General features: G+C 40.9%; 1 protein-coding gene across 1 annotated transcript in view; it reads left to right on the top strand.

The window, feature by feature from the left end:
- Positions 1–25,678, top strand: part of LOC311227185 (sentrin-specific protease 6-like) — a 30,950-nt gene extending 5,272 nt beyond the window's left edge. Inside the window, exons 3-8 of the mRNA XM_084312734.1 lie at positions 2,192–2,427; positions 7,921–8,061; positions 15,707–15,740; positions 16,459–16,644; positions 23,490–23,683; positions 24,772–25,678. Coding sequence (XP_084168860.1) covers positions 2,192–2,427; positions 7,921–8,061; positions 15,707–15,740; positions 16,459–16,644; positions 23,490–23,683; positions 24,772–24,966 — 986 coding nt within the window. The 3' untranslated portion in view covers positions 24,967–25,678. The remainder of the gene's footprint in view (positions 1–2,191; positions 2,428–7,920; positions 8,062–15,706; positions 15,741–16,458; positions 16,645–23,489; positions 23,684–24,771) is intronic.
- Positions 25,679–26,821: the final 1,143 nt, after the last annotated feature.

Genomic DNA, 26,821 nt, shown 5'->3' with positions numbered 1-26,821 from the left:
ACTAGCTATATGGGTAGGAAGGTTAGCTCTGAAGTGTTGTAGTCGAGTCACTAAATCTCGAGTCCAAGTCGAGTCTCGAGTCCCCAGTGTCCGAGTCCAAGCCTGAGTCACCAAAGAAGAGCCAGAGTCGAGTCCCCCATTACCCTAGTCCGTGTCCGAGTCCAAGTCATCATGGTTGAGTAGGGATGGGAATCAAGAATCTGAATCGATTGGGAACCGGTTCCTAATTGTCCGATTCCTTGAATCGCATGCCTCCGTGACTATCGATTCCTCTTATCGATGTCATGTTTTTCCGACAGTTGCGCATTTAAAAACAATAACGTTAGCGTCACGCATGCAGCCATAGCAGACTATTTGATTCCTTGACTAGGAAAACCTAAAGGGCTCGATATTGCAACCATTTTGTGTGTGCAGTGAAAACTCAAAGTGCTTTGCATCCTAGTCATTCATTTACATGGTAAAGTAACGTTAGCCACTAGCTAGCTAAATAGCCATGCTCATTGCAGAAAGACACAGAGAGAGACCACTGAGCTGGCCATTATTTATTCAGGTAGGTTATTGCTAACAAATTCTCTTTTGCAATAATTTTTTATGCAACTACAGTTCAATAGATTAAATTAGTTCTCAAATACATTCTTTTATTTAAGTGTATAGTTAATTTTTTTTTACAGTTTTTGTATTTTTGACTGACGTGGGAGCTCAACAATAAATGATAAATGACAATCAGAAATGTCAAGTTGCATGTTGTTATTCTAACCAGCTTAGTTATGTTGCATTTCCAATATATTTATGCAAATTATAAATATATCAGGAATCGATAAGGAAATCGATAAACTGAATCGATAATGGAATGGAATGGAATCGTGTCCATGTATTGTATTTATTATTTTTATGTCTTTTAGTCTATTTTCACTCTGATTTAATTACCGGTCTGTCATTATTGTTATTATTATTTCTGTTATTGTCCTGTGAGTTATTGTTGATTATTACTGTTACTGTATTGTTTGTCTTGTTTCATGTAAAAAAAGAGAAAATAAAACATTTGATCAAAAAAAAAGATAATGGAATCGTATCGATAAAATCTTATCAATCTATGGTTGAGTCCACTCCACTCTGGCAGTCAAAGAGCATACATACAAATAAAACAAGGTTGACATTAAACATAAATGAAACGGCAGTCACCATTTCAAAGTGAGTTTATTTACTTTGTGACACAATAGCCAAACAAATGCACTAGCCATCAATATCTTATGCCAAATGATTAGGGCCTATTACAAAAAAAAAAAAACATTTATCAATGACTTCTCGCCTCAAGATATCGAATGGAAATGTGCTCAATGGAACCACACCAGAGTGACGAGACTCCCCTTTAGAACCAGGTCTATAAATATTTGGACATTGACGCAATGTTCATAATTTGGCTCTGTACAACACCACAATGGACTTGAAATGAAACAATCATGATGTGCTCTAAGTACAGGCTTTCAGCTTTAAATTGAGGTTATTTACATCAAAATCGTGTGAACCGTGTAGAAATGACAACAGTTTCTACATGTGCACCCCCCTTTTTTAAGGGACAAAGTAATTGTACAAACTAACAATCCATAAATAAAATGGTCACTTTTAATACTTGGTTGCGAATCCTTTGCAGTGGATGATAGCCTGAAGTCTGGAACCCATAGACATCACCAGACACTGGGTTTCGTCCCTGGTGATGCTCTACTATGCATCTACTGTCTTCAGTTCCTGCTTGTTCTTGGGGTATTTTCCCTTCAGTTTTGTCTTCAGCAAGTGAAATGCATGCACAATTCTATTCAGGTCAGGTGATTGATTTGGCCATTGCATAGCATTCCACTTCTTTGCCTTAAAAAACGTTTGTTGCTTTCACAGTATGCTTCAGGTCATTCATTGTCCATCTACACTTTGAAGCCCAGTTGTGAAACATTTGGCTGAATATGAGCAGATAATATTGCCCGAAACACTTGCTACTGCTTTTGTCAGCAACATCATCAATAAATACAAGGGAACCAGTTCCATTGGCAGTCATACATGCCCACTAGGGTTGGGTACCTTCACTTTTGAACCGATACCAGTAATAATAGTAATTAATAATAATAATTATTAATAATTTGTCATTCTCCTGTGTGAAATGGGCCTAAGTGTCATTTCCAATGCTCTGTTCTGTTTCTAGCTGTCCTGTCCAGCGATGAGGAGGAGAAAGATGATGCCAGCACAGGGTGTATCGATAGACTGCAAAGTGTTTCCCCTCGACACGCAGACTCCGCCCATTCTTCAGCAGCGCCCTCTCGGGGCAGAGTGGAGGCAGCGGTGAACAGGACACGCAAGCGAGGCGTTATCACCAATGAGTTCTCTGAAGATGTCGACATGAAAATCCCATTCACCAGGAGACACCGCAGAACGGTTCAGGTATGTTTATTACTGCTGCGCAGAGGGCTCTAAGCCAGGGCTGCCCAAACTACGGCATGGGGGCCAAATCGGCCCCATCTCAACATTCTTGTAGCCTGTTGGACAGCTCTTAAGTACGTCAGTTTGCGTATGTACGCATCGGATCTCACTTCCCCGCTCAAATATGCAAATAAACACTTAGGCCTACGCCTACTAAAGCAATGAATAACTTTGGTATTAATAGGTTTGTTATCACGTTACTAAACGTTGCCTTTGCGCTCTAATTAAACGAGCAAGAGTTGATTTGGCGGCAGAATGTAGAAATATTTTCAAATCCTTAAACCAAATTCGACAACACTCCCCAATCAGAACACACCAGAATGCCTCCAAAGCCACTCCCCGCTAGGTAGCTTGCAGGCACCTATGTTAGCAGCAGGCCTTTGTGTACGTGCACAACTGTTATGCACATAACAATCGCGTGTGTCACTTTAAAAAAATAAACGGCTCGCTAGGGTTTCCCATGACTAATAAACTCATGACAACACTGGTATTACCATTGATACCGGACATTTTACAAACTGACACTCAATATCTGTAGAGCGCTTACGTTATGTGGCTACATTGATCCATTGTAAAACTTGCTTTTGGTAACGATCACAGTTTTGAGTTAAAACGACCCCCCCCCCCCCCCCCCCCTGATGATTTTGTGAAGACACATATGTACATAGTATATACCTTTTTGATTTGGGAGTATTTGGAGCTTCAGGCGATCAACCATAACGATTTGGGCTTATTGCTTATAATGTGTCATATCTTGCAATCTATGGAAAAAGACTGGATTCTTTTGGAAATGGGGCGATGTGTAGCGTGTAACAAACTACAGTGTGTAGAAATGAACTAATTACTCAGTAATGGACTATGAACAATGCCTGTCAAATGAGCCATACTATTGTCTCCATAGCTATAATACAGAACACACGATGGGTCTACAAACATCGCTAAAATAGTTAATAACGCTGGCGCCATTTAGTAAAGATGGTGAAAGTTGATGGCAGTCAATGAGTTTAGAGGTTAAGTATGCAATCAACAGGCGTTTTATGCTAAATGTGCCCGCATGTTTAGAGGTTAATACGGACTCTATTGATCTATTTGTGCAACGCTAAATACATCTCGGCCCGGTACCGGGGCTTAACAGGTGTAAGATTATGGTCGTTTCATATAAAAAAGGATAGTTTATTTACATCCATTTATACATTACATTTATTTACAAAAGGTCTAATACAGAATGAAATGAAGGAGGAAAAACAAAAGTTTAATATATCTAAATATCTATATCTATCTGTCTCATTCTCTCTCATCGTTCGCTCAATTCACTTTTTATAATCCCAACGAAAACCAGCCATATCCTTCACAGGTTAACCAGCTCACCAGTAGCCTGCATTACTTTTAGGGAACACACAGCATAGCTGCTAGTTAACGTTAGCTCACCAGTACTAGCATATATTATTTTTAGAGAACACAAAGCATAGCTGCTAGTCAACATTAGCTCACCAATAGCCTGCATTACTTTTTTGGGAACACACAGAGTAGCTGCTAGTTAACCAGCTCACCAGTAGCCGTGCATTACTTAAGCATTACATCACGCGCAGGAGTGGTTTGTGAACAATAAACCATGCCTAGGGGTGGTCGTTAGGCCCGAGGCGCAGCCGAGGGTCGTTAGACCCCCCTAGGCATGGTTTATTGTTCACAAATCACGACTGCAAGTGGTGTAAAGCTTTTATACAACTGCCAGATTCATCCAACCTTATTTCTATACAATAAACACACATTAATCGAAGATTTATTGAAAAAACCATCCGCCAGAAAAAGTAGTTCCCACAACTACAAAAAAGACAAGTTGCCTCCATGTGGAAGCAGCTTGAAGTGCATCCAACCAAACTAACACATCCAACTGTGTATTATTGGAATGATTGAGAGAAGTTGCCTCATGGTGGAAGCAGCTTGAAGTGCATCCAACCAACTAACACATCCAACTGTGTATTATTGGAATGATTGATTGAAAATTTTATTACCAGATGCAGAATGGGTACAATACAGTACGGCTCAATACACACAATTGTTAAGGGAATGCAGACCTACTTTCCATAGAACTTCATTCTTAGATGCTTCTATATAAAGTAGGTAAAACAAATTAAAAAGTTTTCTTTGCCCTATAGGAAAAAAAACGTTTTCTTCGCCCTATTTTTTTATTTATTTCTTTTAGCCTAAACTTAACCAGTTGGAAACCAGGGGTACAGTAATAAAATTAGCAATCAACCAATCAATTCAATAGACCATGCTCACTTAAAACAGCGCTGCTTCTCTCTCAGTCTGACTCTGTTGCAGACAGGTGTGTGTGTGTGTGTGTGTGTGTGTGTGTGTGTGTGTGTGTGTGTGTGTGTGTGTGTGTGTGTGTGTGTGTGTGTGTGTGTGTGTGTGTGTGTGTGTGTGTGTGTGTGTGTGTGTGTGTGTGTGTGTGTGTGTGTGTGTGTGTGTGTGTGTGTGTGTGTGTGTGTGTGTGTGTGTGTGTGTGTGTGTGTGTGTGTGTGTGTGTGTGTGTGTGTGTGTGTGTGTGTGTGTGTGTGTGTGGGGGTACGCCAGCGTCGGACAGTGTGAGAGTGAACGCTGCAGTCAGTGGGAAGGAAGTAGAAATTTAAATCAATCAATCAATTCGCGATTTTTCTTTTGTTCTAGATTGACTCAAGACCCATCAATTACATCATCCAACATTGTTTAAAGGACTAACACATTCCCCTTGACAGAATCGCTTCATATTTAGTCGTTATGGCGCTATCAACATTCTCCCGGAGTGAGCCGGTGGAGTGATATGTGATTCGGTTGTGGGCGGGTCCTGAGCCCAGGACCGTGGATTGTTGCCAATAAAGACGTGTAAATGGACTGTTTCAGCCAATCAGAATCGAGAAATTTGCATGCCGTTGTATAATTTTAGAGAACACACAGCATAGCTGCTACTTAACCAGCTCACCAGTACTAGCCGTGCATTACTTTGAGAGAACATGCAGTGTAGCTGCTAGTTAACGTTACCTCACCAGTAGCCTGCATTACGTTTAGACACTATGGCCATGGAAGAGATTGAGAAACAGAACTGTAAAACCCTCCTGCTTCCCTTGCCACCGGTGTGGCAAAAATATTGCTTCCATGAGCTTTATGAACAAGACCACGACCAAGTACATTATCAATATCCTTTATTTTATATTGATATTGTGTGCCCAGGTCAGATCCAATGCAAAGGAAGCCTTTCTGAACAAAACCTACTTCATCAACAAAAATTATTTAATATAATTTACAAAAATAACTATTCATCCTCTCCTCTCCATAACAATCCTCCATGTAAGTTGGCCTGAAACAACGACTAAACATGGTCTTGAGAATTAGGCTACCGTTTGTTTCAGCAATGGTCTCATTTGTTAACTGTAATTATACCAAGGTATCCCAACCAATCTGACTGATCTATTATGTTGAAAACTGTCCTTGTAGTAGCTGTTGTTACCCTAACTGTAGCTGAGGGGTACAATTCCCTGACTGTATTGTTAGATATGATATTTAATACCACTACCTCATGTACTTTAACTTCTGGCCACCCAGTACAAGATATAAGTATGATGAACACTTTCCCACCTGATGAAACGAACCAACACAAATGTACCAAATCGAATATTTAATACAGCAAAAGGTGTATACAACGATCACTTAATTACATTTATGATTTGAAATATTGAATATGCACTTTTATGGCAAATGAGTATTCGTAGGTAAATCAACATTGAATGTCCAATCTCTGGTTGCGCAGGGAGTAAGTATACAACCTGGAATATTTAGGAAACGATAGCGATGGTACTTAAATGATTATAGCTGGATACACTAAGGGGGGGGGGGGGGGTCCCGCTGGTTGTAAGACAGTAGGAGGGGGGGGTTAGAGAAGCCGCTGGCGGTATCCCATCTGGCCGACGGTGTCTTGGGAGAATCCAAAGTCTTGGACACAGTGCCCACAGAACCTCGGGCCGCAGACGAATACAGCTGGACCCTCTGTGGAACGGTATCTGCCGGTCCACAACGGAGAGACGTGGTGCGACCTCACGTGTAGAGCGCCGCCTCACCTGGAGTCCTCTCCGGGGGGTAATTCCAACACTCGGCAGTGTTGGCCTTTATCCATGGAATAATCAAAGCACACAAAGCATAATCCAAGAGCCGTGGAAGGCTCGCCGTCGTCGGGTAGAGCAATCCAATATACAGGTCCAGTCGCTCTTGACCCGGAGCTCCTCGGATGCAATCACCACTAGGGGTCTGACCAGCCTGGATAAGCGTCCAGATAACGTCAGGAACGATGGGGGTACTGATAACTGTAGAACTCGAACCGAACGATGCACCATACATAAATAAACTATTATTAGCTTAATAGAATACGTCCAACTCGACGGTATGGTGCCAAACTATGACCATTCAACTATTAATCTACACGATATCTCAATGCCTATTCTGGGCCAAGTAGGCCCTACTACACCGCACGTGCGTCGTGGGGAGGCTTTTGCGTCTGTCACTCTGTTGGAGGGTAAAGAACTGGACTAAAAGAAAGTTCTACTTTACGAGCGCCATATATATATGCGCTATGAACAAATAGTACCATTCGTATTTCGCCCGGCATATTACTGCGCGGAACCGGGGGTTGCCTCGACATGTTAGGCGGCACGATTGAACTTGGACCTAGGGGTATGGCAACCTGGTGCCAGGTTCTCGTCCAATGGTAGAATGAAACTATTATGGGCTGTTTAGTAGAAACGGGGATATTCAATGCATATTGTACAAGGAATATACAGGGGATATCAAACGATATACAAATACAATTAAATATATATATATAAATAAATATACATATTCGGTTTAATCTGATCCTTCACAACACTAACCCTATATTTTTAAAGATAATCGATGGTCTATAGCCGTTTGGAGAACCGTGACGCCCCTAGCAGTAATGTAACATGAAAGTGTATTGAACTGTTTAACATTAAAGTGTACTGAACTGTTTAACAGGTGTACTGAACTGTTTAACATGAAAGTGTACTGAACAGTGTAACATGAAAGTGCACTGAACTGTGTAACATGAAAGTGTACTGAACTGTGTAACATGAAAATGTACTGACCAGTGTAACATGAAAGTGTACTGAACTGTGTAACATGAAAATGTACTGAACAGTGTAACATGAAAGTGTACTGAACTGTGTAAAATGAAAGTGTACTGAACTGTGTAACATGAAAATGTACTGAACAGTGTAACATGAAAGTGTACTGAACTGTGTAACATGAAAATGTACTGAACTGTGTAACATGAAAGTGTACTGAACTGTGTAACATGAAAATGTACTGAACTGTGTAACATGAAAATGTACTGAACAGTGTAACATGAAAGTGTACTGAACTGCAGACAAAAAGCCTTGCATGTATCTTTCTATCTTGCAGTTTGGACAAGATGTCCCAAAGCGGTTTTCACCAAGAGCAAAGAAGCCCCGAGTGGAACCAAGAAAGTGTGAGACCACAGTCCTGGAGTGTCGGAGTGTAAGAATAGGGTCTCTGCGCAGGATGGTGGCGAAGCCTGTCGTTGTGAGTACTTTGGTGTCTCTCTTTCATTCATTCATATTTAAATCTCTATAGGGTCATTGATCTCTCTCTCTAATTCATAATTTTTTGGTATTCATTGTTAATAATTGGTCTATCTCACATGTATTAATTATTTCATATAAAAATCTATGTGGGGTCATTGATCTCTCTCTAAATCATTAATTCATTCAGCCTGTTATTTAAATCTCTATAGCGTCATTGATCTATCTCTAATTAATTCATATTTAAATATCTACAGGGTCATTTATATAAATTTTTTTTAATCAAAAACGATCGATATCGGTATCGGCCGATATGGCTCAAGACGATCTGTGATCGGTATCGGTGGCAAAAAACGTGATCAGAAGTCAAACTTTATTAAATAAAACATTTATTTTGGGCAAATGTCATGTGAGACATGTTGGTATTTCCTAGTAAACATTGCATTTTTCAAGCCAGTCTCTACCAACGGTCGATTACAGACTACATGTCATGGTCCCCATGTTGCATTCTGCTGGTGTTTTGGTCATAAGTACACCATGGAGCTGTACTACATATTAGAGTATAGGCCAGAATTCATGCAGTTGAGCACAACATTTTCGCCTTCTTGGGGTAGTATGACAGGAACATTTCCAGAAAAAATTTAAATGGCAAAAGTTATCCCACTCTCTTTAAAGCTGGAGATAAATACCTCTTCACCAACTACAGACCGGTATCATTATTATCACAGTTCTCAAAAATACTTGAGAAACTATATGATGATAGAAAATATTACCCGTGGTGTCCCACAGGGGTCAGTGTTGGGACCCAAATTGTTCATATTATACATTAACACTTTGGGTGCCATGGGTTAAATTCATGATATACCATAGATTGCCAGCTCTATTTGTCTATGGAGAAGTACCCCTTCTTTGCATGGCTATAACTTTTTAAATTCTATTGCTACATTGCCATTATTAGGGCCCATTCAAAGTACTATATGTATTGTTCATTGTGTAGCAACGTTAAACTTTTTCATTCACATATTCATACTAAAGTATGGTCTAATGTATAAGTATGTTTTCATCTCTTTCTGCAGCTTTCTCCAGAACGTGATATATAGCCCCAAATGCATTATATTGATGATGCAATACAGTTTTATGGCAATCGGCGCAATATAAAAAATTCCAACTAGACGTACTTCTAGAAGTTACTACACGTCATCTGATGTTGACCGGATGGGCTAGGGGGCGTTTATAATTCCGTGGGCAGCGTTATACCAATCATCTAATGTGGGTCAAATGTTGATCATAGCAGTTAGTATCGAAGATGGTAATTTTACACGCTAAAACTCACCCCAATCTCCTCGCGCCGTTGGGCGATCAGCGTAGAGTAGACATTTTACCATTATGGGATGTCGATTTACCCGGTCCATTTCCAGGTTGTATAATGGTATATACGTCCAAATCATGTTGTTTATCGAGTTATTGGCAATGGATCGCTATATATTGTGACGAGCCAGAGTGCCGGGAGCCAAACCGAGTGCCCGGAAGTAATATGGCCGACCAGCACAACCTCCACAGCACTTCCTGTTTGGCGATTGCGCCGATCGGCCACCAGATGGCGCTCCTGAACCGCCAGAGAGCTCAGTGGGTCCTCCTGGTGGATCTCAGGCCAGCGGAGGGGAAATATGAATCCGATCACAGATTTTTGAAATATTGATATTAAAGACGCTGTAAAGCGTCCTTCGGCAACTTGAGCATGGCCGGGAATGACGCTGGAAAGCGTTTTCCGGCACCCAAAGTGTTAATGATATCTGTAAAGTGTCTGAAATATTTAAATTGGTTGTCTTTGCAGGTGACACAAATATCTTATGTTATGGGGATGATCTGCAGCAGCTTTTAAAGGTGGCAAAGAAGGAATTATACAAACTGAAATGCTGGTTTGATACAAACAAGCTATCATTAAATCTGAGTAAAACCAAGTTCATGCTGTTTGGAAATCGCAAAATAAATACAGAACTCTATCTGGAAATTGATAATGTCAAAATCGATAGAGTATATGAAATTAAGTTTTTCATGTTCATGTTTAAAGTAACACAAAATATAGTCCCGGGCAACATACAAAATGTTTTCATGGGCAGAGATGGGGGTTATAATCTAAGAGGGGAATTGAATTTAAAACAACCTATTGTCCGTACTACTCTCAAAAGCAAGTGCATCTCAGTTTGTGGGGTATCTATTTGGAATTGGCCTTGATGTAGCAATAAAAACAAGTACTGTCTATTGAAATGTTTAAATGCAGATATAAACAGGAATTCTTGGACAAGTATAAGTTTGAGGAGCTTGAAAATAATGTGAACTAGTATTCTTGTAATTATTTATTTATCTTTTGCTGTAGTGGATAGGTATATTATTTTTGATATTGATGGATAACTTATTACATATTAATATGATATTGTAAGGAAGGGGCAGGACCAGATAAGCTTTGCTTCTTTCTGTCCCTTCTCGAACAACCATTTGTCTTGAGCTATGTTGACAATTGCTTCCATGTCTAGGAAGATATATTTTATTTTATTTGTATTTGTTTTTTATTTAGTTTTTGTTATTTCAAGTTTGTCTGTTTATGGTTGTTCGATCAAATCAAATAGTATGAGACCAGGGTTGTGGTGAAGGTGAACTGAGGGGCCCTATCTTTCATGGTAAATGGTACTTTGTGTACTTATTGACGTGCAAGATGGTCAGTGCAAGAATAATGAATTATTCATATTTCATTGATAAAATTAGATAGAACTTTCTATGTTAGGCCTTTCACGGTGGATATATGCAGATTATTGTAATCAATATGTAAACAGCATGTGCTATGTTTTATTTGCATTCAGTACCATTTTAACACATGCCACTGGGATGAGTCTAATATCACTAGAGACGACCAGCATAATATGTAAACAGACTTGGGGCTGTTTGTAGAGCTAAATCTATACTTTATAGTATTGCTATCTGTCCATTCTCATTGTAAATTGAGACCATAAACCGTCCCTTCAAAATGGATTAAAGAAATAATTTTTTCATCAATACGTTCTCATTTTATAGCGCCGTGAATATAAGCGTTATACAGCATTTGGTCTAGTATATTTCCTGGAAGGCTAGATAATAGCTAATAGATAATAGGCTAATAGCTACTAACGTTATATCCAATGGCATTTCCGTTATACAAAAGCTACAGTTAAAACTCAAACTGCATATGATCGGTATGATCCTCAAGCATGAAAGTGGGGGGGGGGGGGCGGGGGACGTCGTTTCTGATTATTGATTACCAATAACCGTGTTCGTCTAAGTAGCCACATACGCTGGTCGACTGGTTGAGTATCATAGCAAGCTCTGATCAGCATGTAATTTACGTGAAAAAGATCTTACCATGAGCCGGTTGGATCCCCCGAGCATTTCCCCGTTATCGATCGCCATCTGGTAGATCGATGTGTCCATTGGCTGATGATAAATCCCCTTATTGCATAGTGAAATCCGCAATCCAAAACGTATTCCGTGCAACAGACAATAGCTATCGCTTCAGGTGAGTAGAAAACTTCATTAGAGATCAAAAAAGAAAAAAGACAACTTCGGCCACAGGGAACACTGCATTAACTGCGGTAATGCACTTTCTCGAATTCAAAGAGTAGGGTACATCTGCAGTGCAGCTCGGCGACCTTGAATAGGTTATTAAAATGGAATAAAAGCCAAAACAACTTGCCACAGATATATCCGTCCTTCGGTCCATTAAGCATGGATTCGAAACACGTATATATCCGTGGTCGGGCGCCATTGTGTTAAGATGAATAAGTGCATCTTGCAATCAGCCCTGGAGGAAAGTTGCAGCTTCTGAATGGCTAGTTATACACAATCAACAATACAATACACAATAGTGTCATCAGCATAAAGATGTAGCATATTGGTCCAAATATAAGACAACCCTGATTATTTTCAAGACTCATTTTTTGGAAATATATTTTTTTGAAGACCAAATCTAGTTTTTCTAAAGAAAATCATTTTATTTTAAAATAATGATAATAAAACACATTGTTTTATTCAATGTATGCTGTTATTATTATTTATCATATTTTGGTAAAATCATCTTTTATAAAAAAAAATAAAACGCATGCATTGAATAAAACATCCTTTGGTTAAAATCTTTTCTCTGACTGTATTTCTGAATCAGTCTGACTTGCCTGACCTTTGAGCCACTTTGTTCGAGCTGGTCACTTTGTCTCTCCATCTCTATCTATCACTGCAGTAGGACTGGGCGATAAAACGATAACGATAATTATCGCAATATATTATAATAACGATATATTTTAATAATCGATAATAAAAATAATAGCGATAATTAACACTTTAATCGCCTGAAACGCCGAAACTCGTCATTCCCCGCCATGCTCATTCTGCCGAAGACGCCGTAACACGTCTTTGATATCAATATTTCAAAAATCTGTGATCGAAATCATATTTCTCCCCCGGGGACCTGAGATATACTGCTGAGCTCCACTCAACTCTCTAACGGTTCAAGAGCGCCATCTGGTGGCCGATCGGCAGATCGCCCAACAGGAAGTCATGTGGATGAAGTGGTGCTCACCCATATTTCTTCCGGGCACTCGCTATCATTAGCAGGACTCCATCTTGACACAATGGATGTCGATCGGTTGCAAATAACTCGACACACAACATGATTTGGACGTATATACTATTATACAACCTGGAAATGGATCGGGTATTTATACATCCCATAATAGGAATATCTCTGCTCCACGCTCATCGCCCAACGGCACGAGGAAGATACGGTAAGATCCAGCGTTATTTTCCAACGTGTTCTTTACTAACTGCTCTGATGATCATATCACCCACACTAGATGAATGATATAACGTTGCCCACGGAATTATAAACGACCCCCCGCCCATCCGGTCAACATCAGATCATACGTAGTAACTCCTAGAAGCACATCCAGTTGACATTTTTTATCTCGCACAGATTCCTACCAAACTGTATTTGATCATCAATATAATGCATTTAGGGCTATAAATCAAGTTCTGGAGAAAGCTGCAGAAAACGATAAAAACATACTTATACTTTAGACCGTATTTTAGTATGAATATGTGAATGAAAAAGTATAACGTTGCTACACCCTGAACAATAGATATAGGACATTGAATGGGCCATAATAATGTCAATTTAGCAATACAATTTAAAAAGGTATAGCCCTGCAAAGAAGGGGAACTTCTCCATAGACAAATAGAGATGGCGAGGGATGGTAAATTATGAATTTAACCATGGCGATCAAAGTGTTAAAATTGTATTTTAAATTTGTTTAATTCTTTTTAAAATTTGTATTGTGACCTGCAACAGGGCAGCTTTAAAACCAGAGACGGTGGACAGACTTGTCTTTCTTGCCTGCAACTTAAAGTAATGGCTTTGCTTATCCAAATTGAGATTTATTTTTCTCTTGTCCATTTATTTTGTTTGCTTTCTAATTTAAAATACAGTTTGAAACGGTCTGTACAGTAGGCTGTGTGCTAGCAGTGCTAGTCTCCAGTCGCGAGTCACGGTGCATGTGTGCGGTGGTTTGTCCACCAATAAAGCGCCAAAAGATAGAAAAGAAACTAGCAGAGCCAGAACTGTTCAACTCCCCTGGAGCTACAGACACGTACTTTCGCTTTCAAACCAGCTGCAGCCTGAGAACTGGAGTGTGAGGGGCTGTAACACTAAAGATGGCGGCAACAACCAAGTTGCAAAATAAACATACATTTGTTGTTTAAATAATACTTAAAAAAAATATATGAAAATTTTATCGTGATAACATTTTTGGCCATATCACCCAGGAGGCTGTGTGTGTATCACCCTGCAGGCTGTGTGTGTGTGTGTGAGAAGGAGATACAGAGAGAAAGACAGTGGCTCACTTGGTGTACACTCATCTGTTGTGAGTGTATAATGACATTTAAAAGTCTAGACCACGAAAATAAGGCAATGCCCATTTTTCAGATTTTTTTCTAGGGGGAAAAAAACTCTTATATTCAGCACAATACGGTATTTGACAGACCCTTACCCTTTTATACCTACAGTACCACTGTATAAATGCATGTGAAATGTGTTTGTCCTGACACATTCTGTGTAAAAGGGTTTTAAAAATGAGACACTATCATTAATATAAAAGGTAAATGGGACAGGACCCAGAATTGATCTGGATGGTTTCAGCATCAACAAAGTATTTATTGTCTGTCAGGCAGTATGCCCATCCTTGTGTCCTCTCTGCCACCGCTGTAAGCCTATGGAGTGGCTCACCTTCTTTGCAGGGCTATAACTTTTTAAATATTATAGCTATATCGACATTACTATGGCCCATTCAACATCGGGTATCTATCGTTCCGGATGTGGGAATGTTATATTTTTCCATTCATACATTGTCGTGTTAGTACCGTCGTGAATATAAGTGTTTTTGGACTGTATAGCAGTAATTCCTAAAACGCGAGTTATAGGCCCCGACGCATACAATACATTATTGATTGGCGTTTTGTTCCTATACACACTATATTAAACAATTCAAATGTATGTGATCGGTATACATTATGCTTCATCATGTGTGAAGGAAAGGGGGGGAGGGGTCATTTATAATTCCTTGATCGTCAGTAACAGCTTTTTTTAGTATGGGTTGATACATTGATCAGATGGATTGCAGTGAAATAAATAAACAATCGGGCTGAAAATAAGGTTAGATTCCTCTTACCATTCGCCGATGAGTCTGGAGGAAAAAAATTCTAATTATTCGATGTCGATCTGCTAGATTCATTTTCCGTTTGTATGACGCAATAAACGCTGAAATCATATTGATTCTTGCATTTCGAAAGCGATCCAATGCACTCGAGTGTGTATCTAGACCCACGTTACAATATATCTCTGGCGGAGGATTTTCCACGCTGCACAGAGCGCCACTTCCGGTTTGGCGTTGAGTGTCACTCGCCCGAAATCCACCAGGCGGCGGTATTGAGGCGTTGCAATATCAGACCAGGGTCCAGCTGCGTCCCGGAGGGAGGCTGGATGAATTATGAATGCCATGGCGAAAAAATTTAATATTGATCCCAAAAACAAGTTCCCTCGTTGTTGGCGCACAACGATTGGCGGGCAATAACGAGTATACTCGTTGTTGGCGCACAATGTGTTAAGCTACGCTTTGTTTTGTTAGAATTTACTGCCTTCCAAAATTTGGCAGGATTTTAGTAGGAGTGTGTTAAGTCTAAATAATAATCTGATTCCGCGTTCCTTACAGAGGATGTGCTTTCATTTCCAAGTGGTCTAAATGCAGACCACTTTGAAATACATGGAAGTCATCAGCGCATTGAAATGGATTTATAGCAATCTATTAAATAAAGATGGCATTGAAGTGAATAAGGCAAATGGGATGGATCCCCACTGTGTCTACCAATGACTTGTCTTTTATTCTAAGCTTTTTGAGGGGTGCATGTTTATTAACGATTGATAGGAAGGTCTTTCTGAAAGAATGCACTCTGCCTGTGACTGCTGAAATATTGCCAACAGACTGTACTGTTTTCTCTGCGATGTTTGCTTATGTTGCCTCTAACGGGACGGGACCCCTGATAAACGGTGTTCTTGCTCTCATGTCTTGCAGTTTTCCACTGATCACATCCAGCTTGAAATAGTAGGTACTGAACACAATCCATTCAATCTCTTATGTGTAAACTACAGTAAGTTTTGTTTCTGTGTTGGTTATGTTAAATGGCTCTATCCGCAGACTTAGAATTCAATTCAAAATTGTTGATGTGTGTGGTTTTCTTCTAAATAACAACTGGTCTCAGAATTTGCAATAGCTGCGACCACACAAATCGGTCCACACAAATTTTCCCACCCTCTAGCGGCCACAGGGTTCATCCTCAGGAGGCAGACATTTGGCTTTGAGGTCAAGTGTCTTTGTGTTCATGCCAATTGGCTAAAAGGGGGCGTGGCAATAGGAGTGGCCTATCGCAAAAAGGTTGCAGCTATTGCGAATTTGAGCTTGTTTTAACCTTTGCTTACCAAGGGTTGATTTTTGCTGAGCATGCATGCTACTGAGTAGCTCCTCATTCGGCAATTAGAGTTTAGGTGCCTTGCTCAAGGCAGCGTTACTCATTCACATCCCCCTAGCATTCCGAGGATCGAACGGCAACCTTCTGGTCACAAGTCGTCTTCTCTAACCTTTTAGGCAACCGCTGTTCATCTTTTTGAGTCTCATGCACTGTTCCCAGTCCCCGCTTGAAACAATGTGCTTTATTACAAGATAAAACCATTACCAGATGAGATTATCATGATATATAGTACCAGCATATCGTCTTCTATCCATTCTAACTATGGTTCCATTCTAACACCTTGCTGTGTGTCTACCAGGCGATGAGCACCAAGATCTGGAGAAGGTGAGACTGCAGGCCTCAGAGCTGATTAGCTGTGAATGGTGCAGCAGCAGGAAGCTGGCGGTGTTGTTCTTCCAGACCACTAGGGGCGAGTGTCTTCGGCTCCGCACCCAGCTCAACATGACTCGGAGAGGTGGGCCGTGGTACGACTGTGCCCGGAAGCGTGAGTACAAGGCCTCACACCCTAGAGGACACATTTTTCATCCACGTTTCTGTATCTTTGTCGTTTTTTTTTTTGTTTTTTTTCTCATTTTCTATTTTTCTCCCATCCCAATTTTCGTATCATCCAATTCAACCCTCCCCTGTCTCGAACGCTGTTTCTTGCCTCCCACAAGCCGGCTGCAATGTGGACTAAGTCATACATAGCACGAGTCCCCTCCGATACTCGAGGTAACAGCAGTCGCATCTTATCACCTGCGCGGCGTGATCTTTCAGCGCCAGGGGTCTGTGCTTTGGAGGGGCGCCGCCCCCATCGCTTCCTGATTCTACTGCGCAGGCGCACCAACCGACCTGTAGGAGTCGCTGTCCACAACGCCCGATCCCCACCCATCAGTTTCCCACCCCCTAATACTGCCAATGTGTATTAGTACGGACAACCAGCTAAACTGAAAGCAATGTGGAGCGCTGGGCTCGAACAGGCGAACCCAGCGTCTCCAGTATTCGTGGTGAGCGCCTTGCCCACTGCAACACGTAGCCGCCCTTCCGTCGGCTTTTCTTCAGTTCTCTTGCCGAGCGCATCGCTGAATTGATTTAATCGTTGTTACAAGGGTTGTCCCTGACTGAAGACACTAAGTCAACTGTGTCAATGGCTGGTGTGGCTGCAACAAGGTCTCATCAGAAAACGTAAATAAAGTACTAATCGACCACAAGAAAAAAGGTACATAATGTACCGTATGTTATAGACATGAGTAATATATTTACGTGTTGTATAAGTAATATATTTATGTTTTGTATCAGCATATGTCCAAAAGAAACATTGTGACCGGGAAACTAACCGACAATGATTGTGTTTGCAGGTGAGTGCTCTCACCACTAGACTAACCCGGTTATGATTAAGATATCAAATTAGGGTTATGGTTAAGGTTAGGATTAAGGTTAGACAAGACTATTAGAGAGGTCTTGGTAGTCTTGAGGCAAAGGCACTTGCTTCTCAAGTGAATGCCCCGAGTTTGCTCTCCAGCATAATTGCATGTTATATAAGTACTTATTTGTAATATGTACACATTGTACATTTTCAATAAAAGATGTAAACATACTTATGGCTATAACATAACATACAATATGTACCTTTTTTTCCTGTGGTCGATTAGTACTTTGTGTATGATCAGAGATATGATCAGAGATATCTTCCAGCAGCAGTAGATATGCCATATTGTGTGTGTGTGTGTGTGCGCACGCTGAGCACAGCTGCCCAGTGCCCATCAGCGCACAGCTCTGTATGTATCCTCACCAAGCCGCCTGCATCAGGCTGCTGCATCGTTGCTAATAAGCTATAGATTTATATGGAATTTGTTATCCTTTGTGTCTGTTGTCATTTGTGTGGGTTCAACTTGGGAACAGTAAGATACGCACTGGCTCTTACGATCTGCACACTAAGCAATGTGAGAAATAAATAAAACCAACAATAAATAATAGCATAGAGAACAAGACGGTATATGGAATATAGTCTATTCCACTATATAGCTATATCCGTGCGATTGGTTTTAGTTCTTATTTATTTATTCACTGTCATTTGCAGTGTTTGTGTAGTGCTTTTATAAATTTTCGGACATCACGATGCCTCAACAGGTAGCATGTTTTTTTATAGTCATGACTATAAATCTAAAACGTAATTGTTAATATTGTCGTATTTATTATTATTATAATTATTCAATTCCGAGGATGTCTGTAGAATTGACGTGAATCACCAATTATTTCTCTCAAATGAAGCCCATAACCACTTTCACCAAATTCACGATTGCATACCCAAAGTCATTTGCAATTTATTATACTTTATACTTATAGCACATACATGAGTGGTCTCTTTTGAAAGGTAACATTCTGAGGTTTCACACAATAAAGAAAAATAACTTTGAGTGCTAATGAAATAGAGTAACCGAGGTTTGAACACACTGAAGTAAAAGTTTTGTGTATTCACATTTCTTTTTACTGGTTGCCAGATGCCTGTTTTTAAGTACCAGCTGAGATGTAGGAGCTGGGAAACATAACGTTTCCATAGCCTTAAAGGAAAACTCAAAATTTTTGGGAAATTAGCTTATTTGCCATCTACCCTGTAGTTAGACAAGAAGATACATACCATTTTCTTCTCTGTGCATGCAGTAGGAGTAGGAAGACGTTTGGAACTAGGCTAATGGAGGAACCTACTTCCAGTGACTGACGCTAAGCTAGGCTAACGGTGCGCGTCTTCCTACTCCTACTGCATGCACAGAGAAGAAAAAGGTATGTATCTTCTTGTCTAACTCCAGGGTAGATGCCAAATAAGCTAATTTCCCAAAATGTTGGAGTTTTCCTTTAAGTCTTATGTAGTACGGGTCCAAAGTTTATAAAAATCCCACGGAAAATGTATGTGTACCAGTAAAAATTCAGCATGATTATCCAAAATGGCCATCCGCTCCCAAGAGGCTCTCGTCAAAACAATGGACTTCTTCGTCTTCTTGTGTCACCTTCCCCCACTCTCAGCGCCCGTCTGGGATCGCTTTCGGAGCAGACGCTCCTTGGCTACTAAGGTGGTCAATCATTTTCACCATCAGCGGTGACTGATCAGTTCAGGACCGCTCACAACCGATCGTGGTCACTTGGCGGAGCGGCCTGTCAAATGACACTCGCCGGATATGTCGTCATGTAACTCGATACCTGAAGCACGCAATTGGTTCAGTGTACGCTGTTCATTATGCTACCGGGGAAGATGGCGTGTTTCAGCTTAGGGTGGAATTCGGAATTCCACACCTGAAGATGTTTTGCCTCATGGAATGACAACAAACACAACACAGATGACAACGGTGGAGGCGATTAACTCATTCAGTGCCACAGGGCTGTTTACTGTTACTGTTGAAATGCCAGCGATTTTAAAGTATACGAATATGTGGCTGTGTTTGCAGGGCTCAAACTATATTATATATCATAGCTATCGATATAATACTATTGCCCATTTGTAGTGATGCACCGATGTGAAAATTGTGGCCGATACCGATAACCGATATTAATATTGCTGTTCTGGCCGATACCGATATTTACCGATGTCGATATCTCTGTATAGAAAACACTTTTTTATGATAATCAAATAAAGAGCTATTTTCCAAAACGCATAATTATTTTACTTTTGTAACTTATTTTCAGAAATGACTGATATTTTGAAACTATTTAAGGCCAAAACATGTAAAAAAATAAAAATAATTTTTTTTTTTTTTTTTTTATATATATATCTGCCCTATCTTGATATCGGTCCGATACCGATGTGTAAAAAAACGGCCATATCGGCCGATATTATATCGGCGGCCGATATATCGTGCATCACTACCCATTTGACATCGAGTATCTATCGTTCAATTTGTGAAAAAGAGAAAAAAAATCATCCATACGTTCCCGTTTTATACCATGGTGAATATGAGTATAGTTTTAGAGTAATCCTGTCTAATCCCAGAAAACTACGCTATGCAGTAGGGCTGTCCCCGACTAAGGATTTGGATGGTCGACTAGGATTGGCCAAAATTTGCCGTTAGTCGACTATTGGTCGAATAAAAAAATATATATTTTTTAATTTTGTATCATTCCATTTGGGCTGTGGGGGGTGCTTAATGTCTGAAGGAGTCGACTGAATGCTTCTTGTCCTCTGCAAAAGCATGCAATTGGTCCACTGATGGATACATCTTTTTTTTTTTTCACTTTTTCTCCCATTTTCTATATTTCCTCCCATCCCAATTTCGTATCATCCAATTCAACCCTCCCCTGTCACGAACGCTGTTTCTTGCCTCCCACAAGCCGGCTGCAATGTGGACTAAGTCATACATAGCACAAGTCCCCTCCGGTACTTGAGGTAACAGCAGTCTCATCTTTTCACCTGCGCAGCTCGATCTCTGTGGTGAGGAGTAACGCGTGGGAGGCTCACGCTGCCCCCGACACTTCCTGATTCCACTGCGCAGGCGCACCAACCGACCTGTAGGAGTCGCTGTCCACAACGCCCGATCCCCACCCATCAGTTTCCCACCCCCTAATACGGCCAATGTGTATTAGTACGGACGACCAGCTAAACTGAAAGCAAATGTGGAGCGCTGGGCTCGAACAGGCGAGCCCAGCCTCTCCAGATTTCGTGGCGAGTGCCTTGCCCACTACGCCAGGTAGCCGCGCCACTGATGGATACATCTTGATATTTGTCTAGTCTAGTGTGTTCATTAGATGGGTAAAATCCTATTTCAGTGCCTCTGTGCCTGTTTTCGTAGGCAGTTAGCCTCTGGTATGCGTGCCATTAGCGTCAGCCATGCTTCTAGGCCTCTTTTCTTTTGGAAAAAATGATAAAATAAAAATATTCATATTAACACTATGGGTTAAATTCATAATTTACCATCCCTCGCCAGCTCTATTTGTCTATGGAGAAGTTCCCCTTCTTTGCAGGGCTATAACTTTTTAAATTCTATTGCTAAATTGCCATTATTATGCCCCATTCAATGTCCTATATGTATTGTTCAGGGTGTAGCAACGTTAAACTTGGTCTAAAGTATAAGTATGTTTTTATCGTTTTCTGCAGCTTTCTTCAGAACGTGATTTATAGCCCTAAATGCATTATATTGATGATCAAATACAGTTTTGTAGGAATCTGTGCGAGATAAAAAGTTTCAACTGGACGTACTTCTAGAAGTTTCTACGCATCATCTGATGTTGACCGGATGGGTGGGGGATCGTTTATAATTCCGTGGGCAGCGTTAGATGATTCATCCAGAGTGGGTCATATGTTCATCAGATCAGTTAGTATAGAATACGTTAGAAAATAACACTGAATCTTACCGTGGCTTCCTCGCGCCGCTGGCAGATGAGCGTGGAACAGATTTTTTTCTATTATGGGATGTAGAAATGCCCGATCCATTTCCAGGTTGTATAATAGTATATACGTCCAAATAACGTTGTTTATTGAGTTAGGGCGAGCAATCTATTATCCAGTGTTTCAAGATGGAGTCGCGGGAGCTATAGCGAGTGGCCGGACCACATATGGATGAGTACTACCGGTTCAACGTTTTTTTTTTTTTTTTTATCTTTCTTCCCTCCCCTCCTTTTTCCCGATTTTTCTCTCATCCCACCCTTCCTGGTTGTTGCATACTTTCCCCTACTGTTGGTCCGGGAGACCGGAGACTGTCACATGCTTTCCTCCGACGCATGTGCAGCCTGGGGCAGGCCAACCTGGCCGCGCAGGTTCTCACCGGGGAGAGTGTAGCGTGTGGGAGGCCACACTATCTCTCCTTAGTTCCAACCCTTGCTGAGCAGGCGCCCCGACCGAACTGTAGGGGTCGCTGTCCACAACGCCCAGGACCCACCCTTCAGCTTTCCCACCCCCTGATACAGCCAATTGTATCAGTGTGAGAGGCCAGCCAAGCTGATAGCAACGCCGGGAGCTGGATTCGAACAGGCGAATCCAGTGTCTCCCGGTGTTGGTGACGAACGTAATCTCCGTGCGCCACCTGCCCCCCCCGAGCCGGTTCAAAGGTTAATATCCGGTTGGCGATCTGCCGATCAGCCACCAGATGGCGCTCTTGAACCGCTAGAGAGTTGAGAGGAGATCAGCAGTGTGTCTCAGGGCTCCGGAAAGGAAATATGATTTCGATGACAGATTTTTGAAATATTGACATCAAAGACGAGTTACGGCGTCTTCGGCAGAATGAGCATGGCTCGGAATGACGTGAAAACTTGTCCGCGGCGATCATAGTGTTAATATATATATATATATTTTTTTATATATTCGACTAAGAGGTTGGCCAGTCGACTACGGCTCCTTTCGACCGATTAGTCTACTAATCGATTAATAGGGGTCAGCCCTACTATGCAGCAATACGTGCATTTCACTCAAAACCATGCTGTTTCTCGCCTGTATATGCTACTATTTTGAAATCAACTCTATATTATCGGTATTATGTTTCATCATGAATGCATGAAACGGTGGGGGCGGGGTCGTCTTTTATGCTTTGATCGTCACCAACGGAATACGTTACACAGTACATTACACACATACCCTCCGATCGCAATGAAGGAATTATTGGAACAACGCAAGATTGATACCATATAGCCCTTACCTTGACTAAGATGTAACCCAAAAAGAATATTCCAAGTATTGATGTCAATCGTGTCCATAACATAATCCTCCAAAGAACATGAATCGGGAGTGTTTGATTCTTATAAATCCATGCGTTATAAGCGCTCGCCATGCCCGACTAGGAAAAATTCGCCGGAGGAATTTCATCGACGCACAGCCCCATACAGAGTCTCAAAGGAGGTGCAACATCGTCCGCATACCACCAGGCGGCGGTATTGGACTTTTGCGATCTCAGACTCATTCCCTATGGTAACACAGGCTGCCTGGATGGATAACTAAATGGAAATAGCGAATAAAAGAAATAACGATCAAATAACGTATATATACGTGGTTGGCGTTCAACGATTGGCGGACAAACAAACAACAAAAATCATTGTTGGTAGGGAATGAGTTAAAGCTGATAACACCAGAATCTTAGACGTATCAGTACTCATGACATCCACATCATCACGTCACCACGTCACACCCCCCCCCCCCCCCCCCAAGTCTCCTGGACAACGCAATTGCCACCACAAGCACTCTACCTATTGCGCTACACAGGACCCATAACCCTGGCAGTGTTGTTGCCATGCTCAGAGTCCCCAGCACTCTACCTATTGAGCTGCACAGAACCACAAAGAGGAGATGTTTTAGAATAAAGTGGGCCTAATTGTTACTTAGATTGCTTGTACCTTCATACCGGTAAAATGTTGTTTTCTTCTTGGTCTCCTTAGAGTATAATGAGAAGTACATTATTCTCATCTTGGAGAATGGACTGACGTTCAAAAAGCAGATAATGTTGGAGAACGTCCTGGTGGAGATCGGCAAAATAAACAATCGCAACAAGTTCCCAACCAAGCTTTCCTTGGATGACACCAACATCAGACTGGTCAACTACAACAAGGCCACCAAGGAGAGGGAAGGAAAGGTGGGATTTCTGCCATATTTACCCAAATATAAAACCATCTTGATTTAAGATGACTCCACTTTTTCAAGACTTAACTTTTAGAAAAATTAAAAAAATCTAGTTTTTATGAAGAAAATAATATACAGCCTGTTTGACCAGAATGTAGGTTACCGGTAATACCAACACATTGATTTAAAAGATGTGAGGTATATATTTAGCTAAGCTAAGCTTGTCACTATACAACAATCGGCTGTGTGTGCTAAGCTAAGATAAAGTCATAAGCTAAGCTTGTCACAATACAACAGTAGACTGTCTGCTAAGCTAAGCTAACATAAGCCTAGCTTTTCACAGTACAACAATAGTCTGTGTGTGCTAAGCTAACATAAGCTAAGCTTGTCACAATACAACAGTAGACTGTGTGTGCTAAGCTAAGCTAACAAGCCTAGCTTTTCACACAACAATAGTCTGTGTGTGCTAAGCTAACATAAGCCTAGCTTGTCACAATACAACAATAGACTGTGTGTACTAAGCTAAGCTAACATAATGCATATGTATGTGTGGGTCCTTGACATGAAAAGGGTTTGGGAAAACATGTTGGGGTGTAAGGGGTGTAAGTGGCCACACCTGCCCTGGGTCAAGTAGCTTCTGGAGCAAGGATGGCTGTGCGTTTAGGTAATTGGTGCACACAGGTTGCATCATCCATCCTCACACACACCTCTGTCATGAGAGCATTCTATCTGCTCAGGCTCATGAATGAATGAAAAACTTTATTTAACAGATTGCAGAATGGGTACAATACAGTACGGCTCAATACATACAATTGTTAAGGGGATGCAGACCTGAGAAAGACGTTTGTCTTGTTTCCATCAGGGTCCCCCATTTTCAATTCATATAGACATTTATGACATACATAACATACATGACATTTATGGCATAGGGACATATAGGTATTTAGTACTCATAACATCCTGCCAACTCTCTTCAATGAAAAGGGTCCGTTTGTACCATCATTGCCTGTGTCCCTGTGTCAGAGAGCCCTTAGAAAAGGCTCCACTGCCACACATTTTCAATACCATAGCATTCCTTTCAACACCTGTCTGTCTCTATAGGTGAAGGCAACGCTAACCAGTGTCTCCCCGGCCAGTGTCATCCAAGTGAACCCGGGCAGCAAGGTCACACAGGTCAACCCCGCAACCCAGCCAGTATTGAGACGGATGGCCACCCGCCAGCAGGCTAGCACGCTCAGTGATGATGATCAAGACATGTCTGAGCTCCACCCCACATTCTCTGGACCAGTTCTCTGACAGAATTCTTTAAGCCAGGACCTAGGTCAAATCAAACATTACTTTGTGCTGATATAAGGGTTTAGCTAGTTTAAGGTTGGGGTTTATCTAGTTTAACATTAGGGTTAGTCAGTAAACATGCTTGAGAGTGCTGCAAACGACATTCGTGTAAATATTTTCCTCAGTTGTACCTCATTTTATCTTGTTATTTTTAAATGGTTAGACACACTTTTCTTTAATTAAAGTTTTAAATGAATGACATTTTCCAGTCAGCTGATTTTCCAAAGTAGATATTTGGTAGCCATTTTGTGCCGATTCATAAAGGTTTCCACTGTATGTGAAAATGTAGCCTAGATACCTGTGTAAGACCTGTGTAAACTCACCACATCTGATGAAAAGCTAATGCTGGCCCTCAAAGCCAGCCATGCTGCCATTAAGCCAGTAGACTTGAACAGTGTCCAATGTAGTATGAAAATGGACCTCGAGTGTAGTATGGGTAGCTTTGAGAGCCAGCTACAATTTATTTGACCCAGCTTCACCTTAGATGACAGTGGGATGTGAAAGTGGAGGTCTTCCTCAGTCTGTGGACATATGTTTCATGCTGCCATAAAGTCAATCTTTATAGCCTATTTTCTCCAATGAACACCATTTATCCTTTTAGGTACTGAGAAGAACAGTTATTATCATACAGAAACATAATTTGTATTGTATAACTTCGTTTGAAAGCTTTGTTTGTTTTACTGGGCAAAATAAACCATTTTCAATAGCTTCTGTGTGTTTAGACTTGTGCAGAATCATTCTTTTATTTTGAAAAAGTGGCCGGAAGTCATGTTGTTGCTAGCAAAGCTCCATTCTGCTGGTCACAATAATACTTCTGGACCTGAAAAACTGACTTGTATTGTTGTAATGTTTTTTCTTTTACTGCATAAGCTGTACATTACACTGTACTGCCATTTTGAGAATAAATTGGACATTGTACAGCTCTACTTTTGATACTATTGTATCACCATGGAAACTAGGTCACATCATTCGGAGAGACCACCCATACTAAACAAAAAGTAATGGCACTTTTGTCTAGTATGGGTGGTTATGAAGTCATCAACAATTGGCTGAAGTCAGACAGCTCTACTTGCGTCTTTCCGAATGCTGTGATATATTTTAATGCAAGCCGACCTGCTTCAGCTTTGTCCAACTAATAAGTGCTGAGCAGGGACGTGAACCCATGATCTGCTTTGCAAAATAAATCCTAATATACATGGTTTAACCACTAGGCCACCCCCACATGCTATATTCTTGCCCATCAAAGGTGATTGGTGTTGGATTAGTATGGGCTGTTCTTATTCTTTATTGATTGGTGGATTCCAGTTATAATTAATTGGCTGTGAAAACAACAGGGCGGAGACTATTATCAAATGTAGCCAAGCGGTTAAACGCCTATAGTAAAAAACAAAATCAGTTGAATTGTGCATTTTGTGATAGAAGCATGACATGTGGTACACATGTAGCTAAAGGCATTCCAAAAATATTTGGATATGGAGACATCATGAATTTTAAATATGGCACCCATGGCAACCAATTTTCCAAATGGCTGCCGTTAGTCGCCAGTGCCAACCTTTTTCTGATCAGGAATGTATATGTAATGATATTAAGAACATAATTTGTTTAATTTATCAACAATATATAGTTCTTATGAATGGTCATGTGGATAACACATTTTTCAAGATGGCGACCATTCAATTCAATTAAAAAAAAACGTAGTCCCGCAAGGGGCAATTTAAGGCATGATATGACAAACAGCTGTATTTCTATACATTCAAGACTAAACGGGATCCCTACATTGTTGATCTGTCAGTCCAGTAGATAAATAGATTCGGTC

Source organism: Notolepis coatsorum (assembly GCF_963971535.1).
Source record: "Notolepis coatsorum genome assembly, chromosome: 4".
NCBI lineage: Eukaryota > Metazoa > Chordata > Actinopteri > Aulopiformes > Paralepididae > Notolepis > Notolepis coatsorum.
This window is presented reverse-complemented; position numbering and strand designations above follow the sequence as displayed.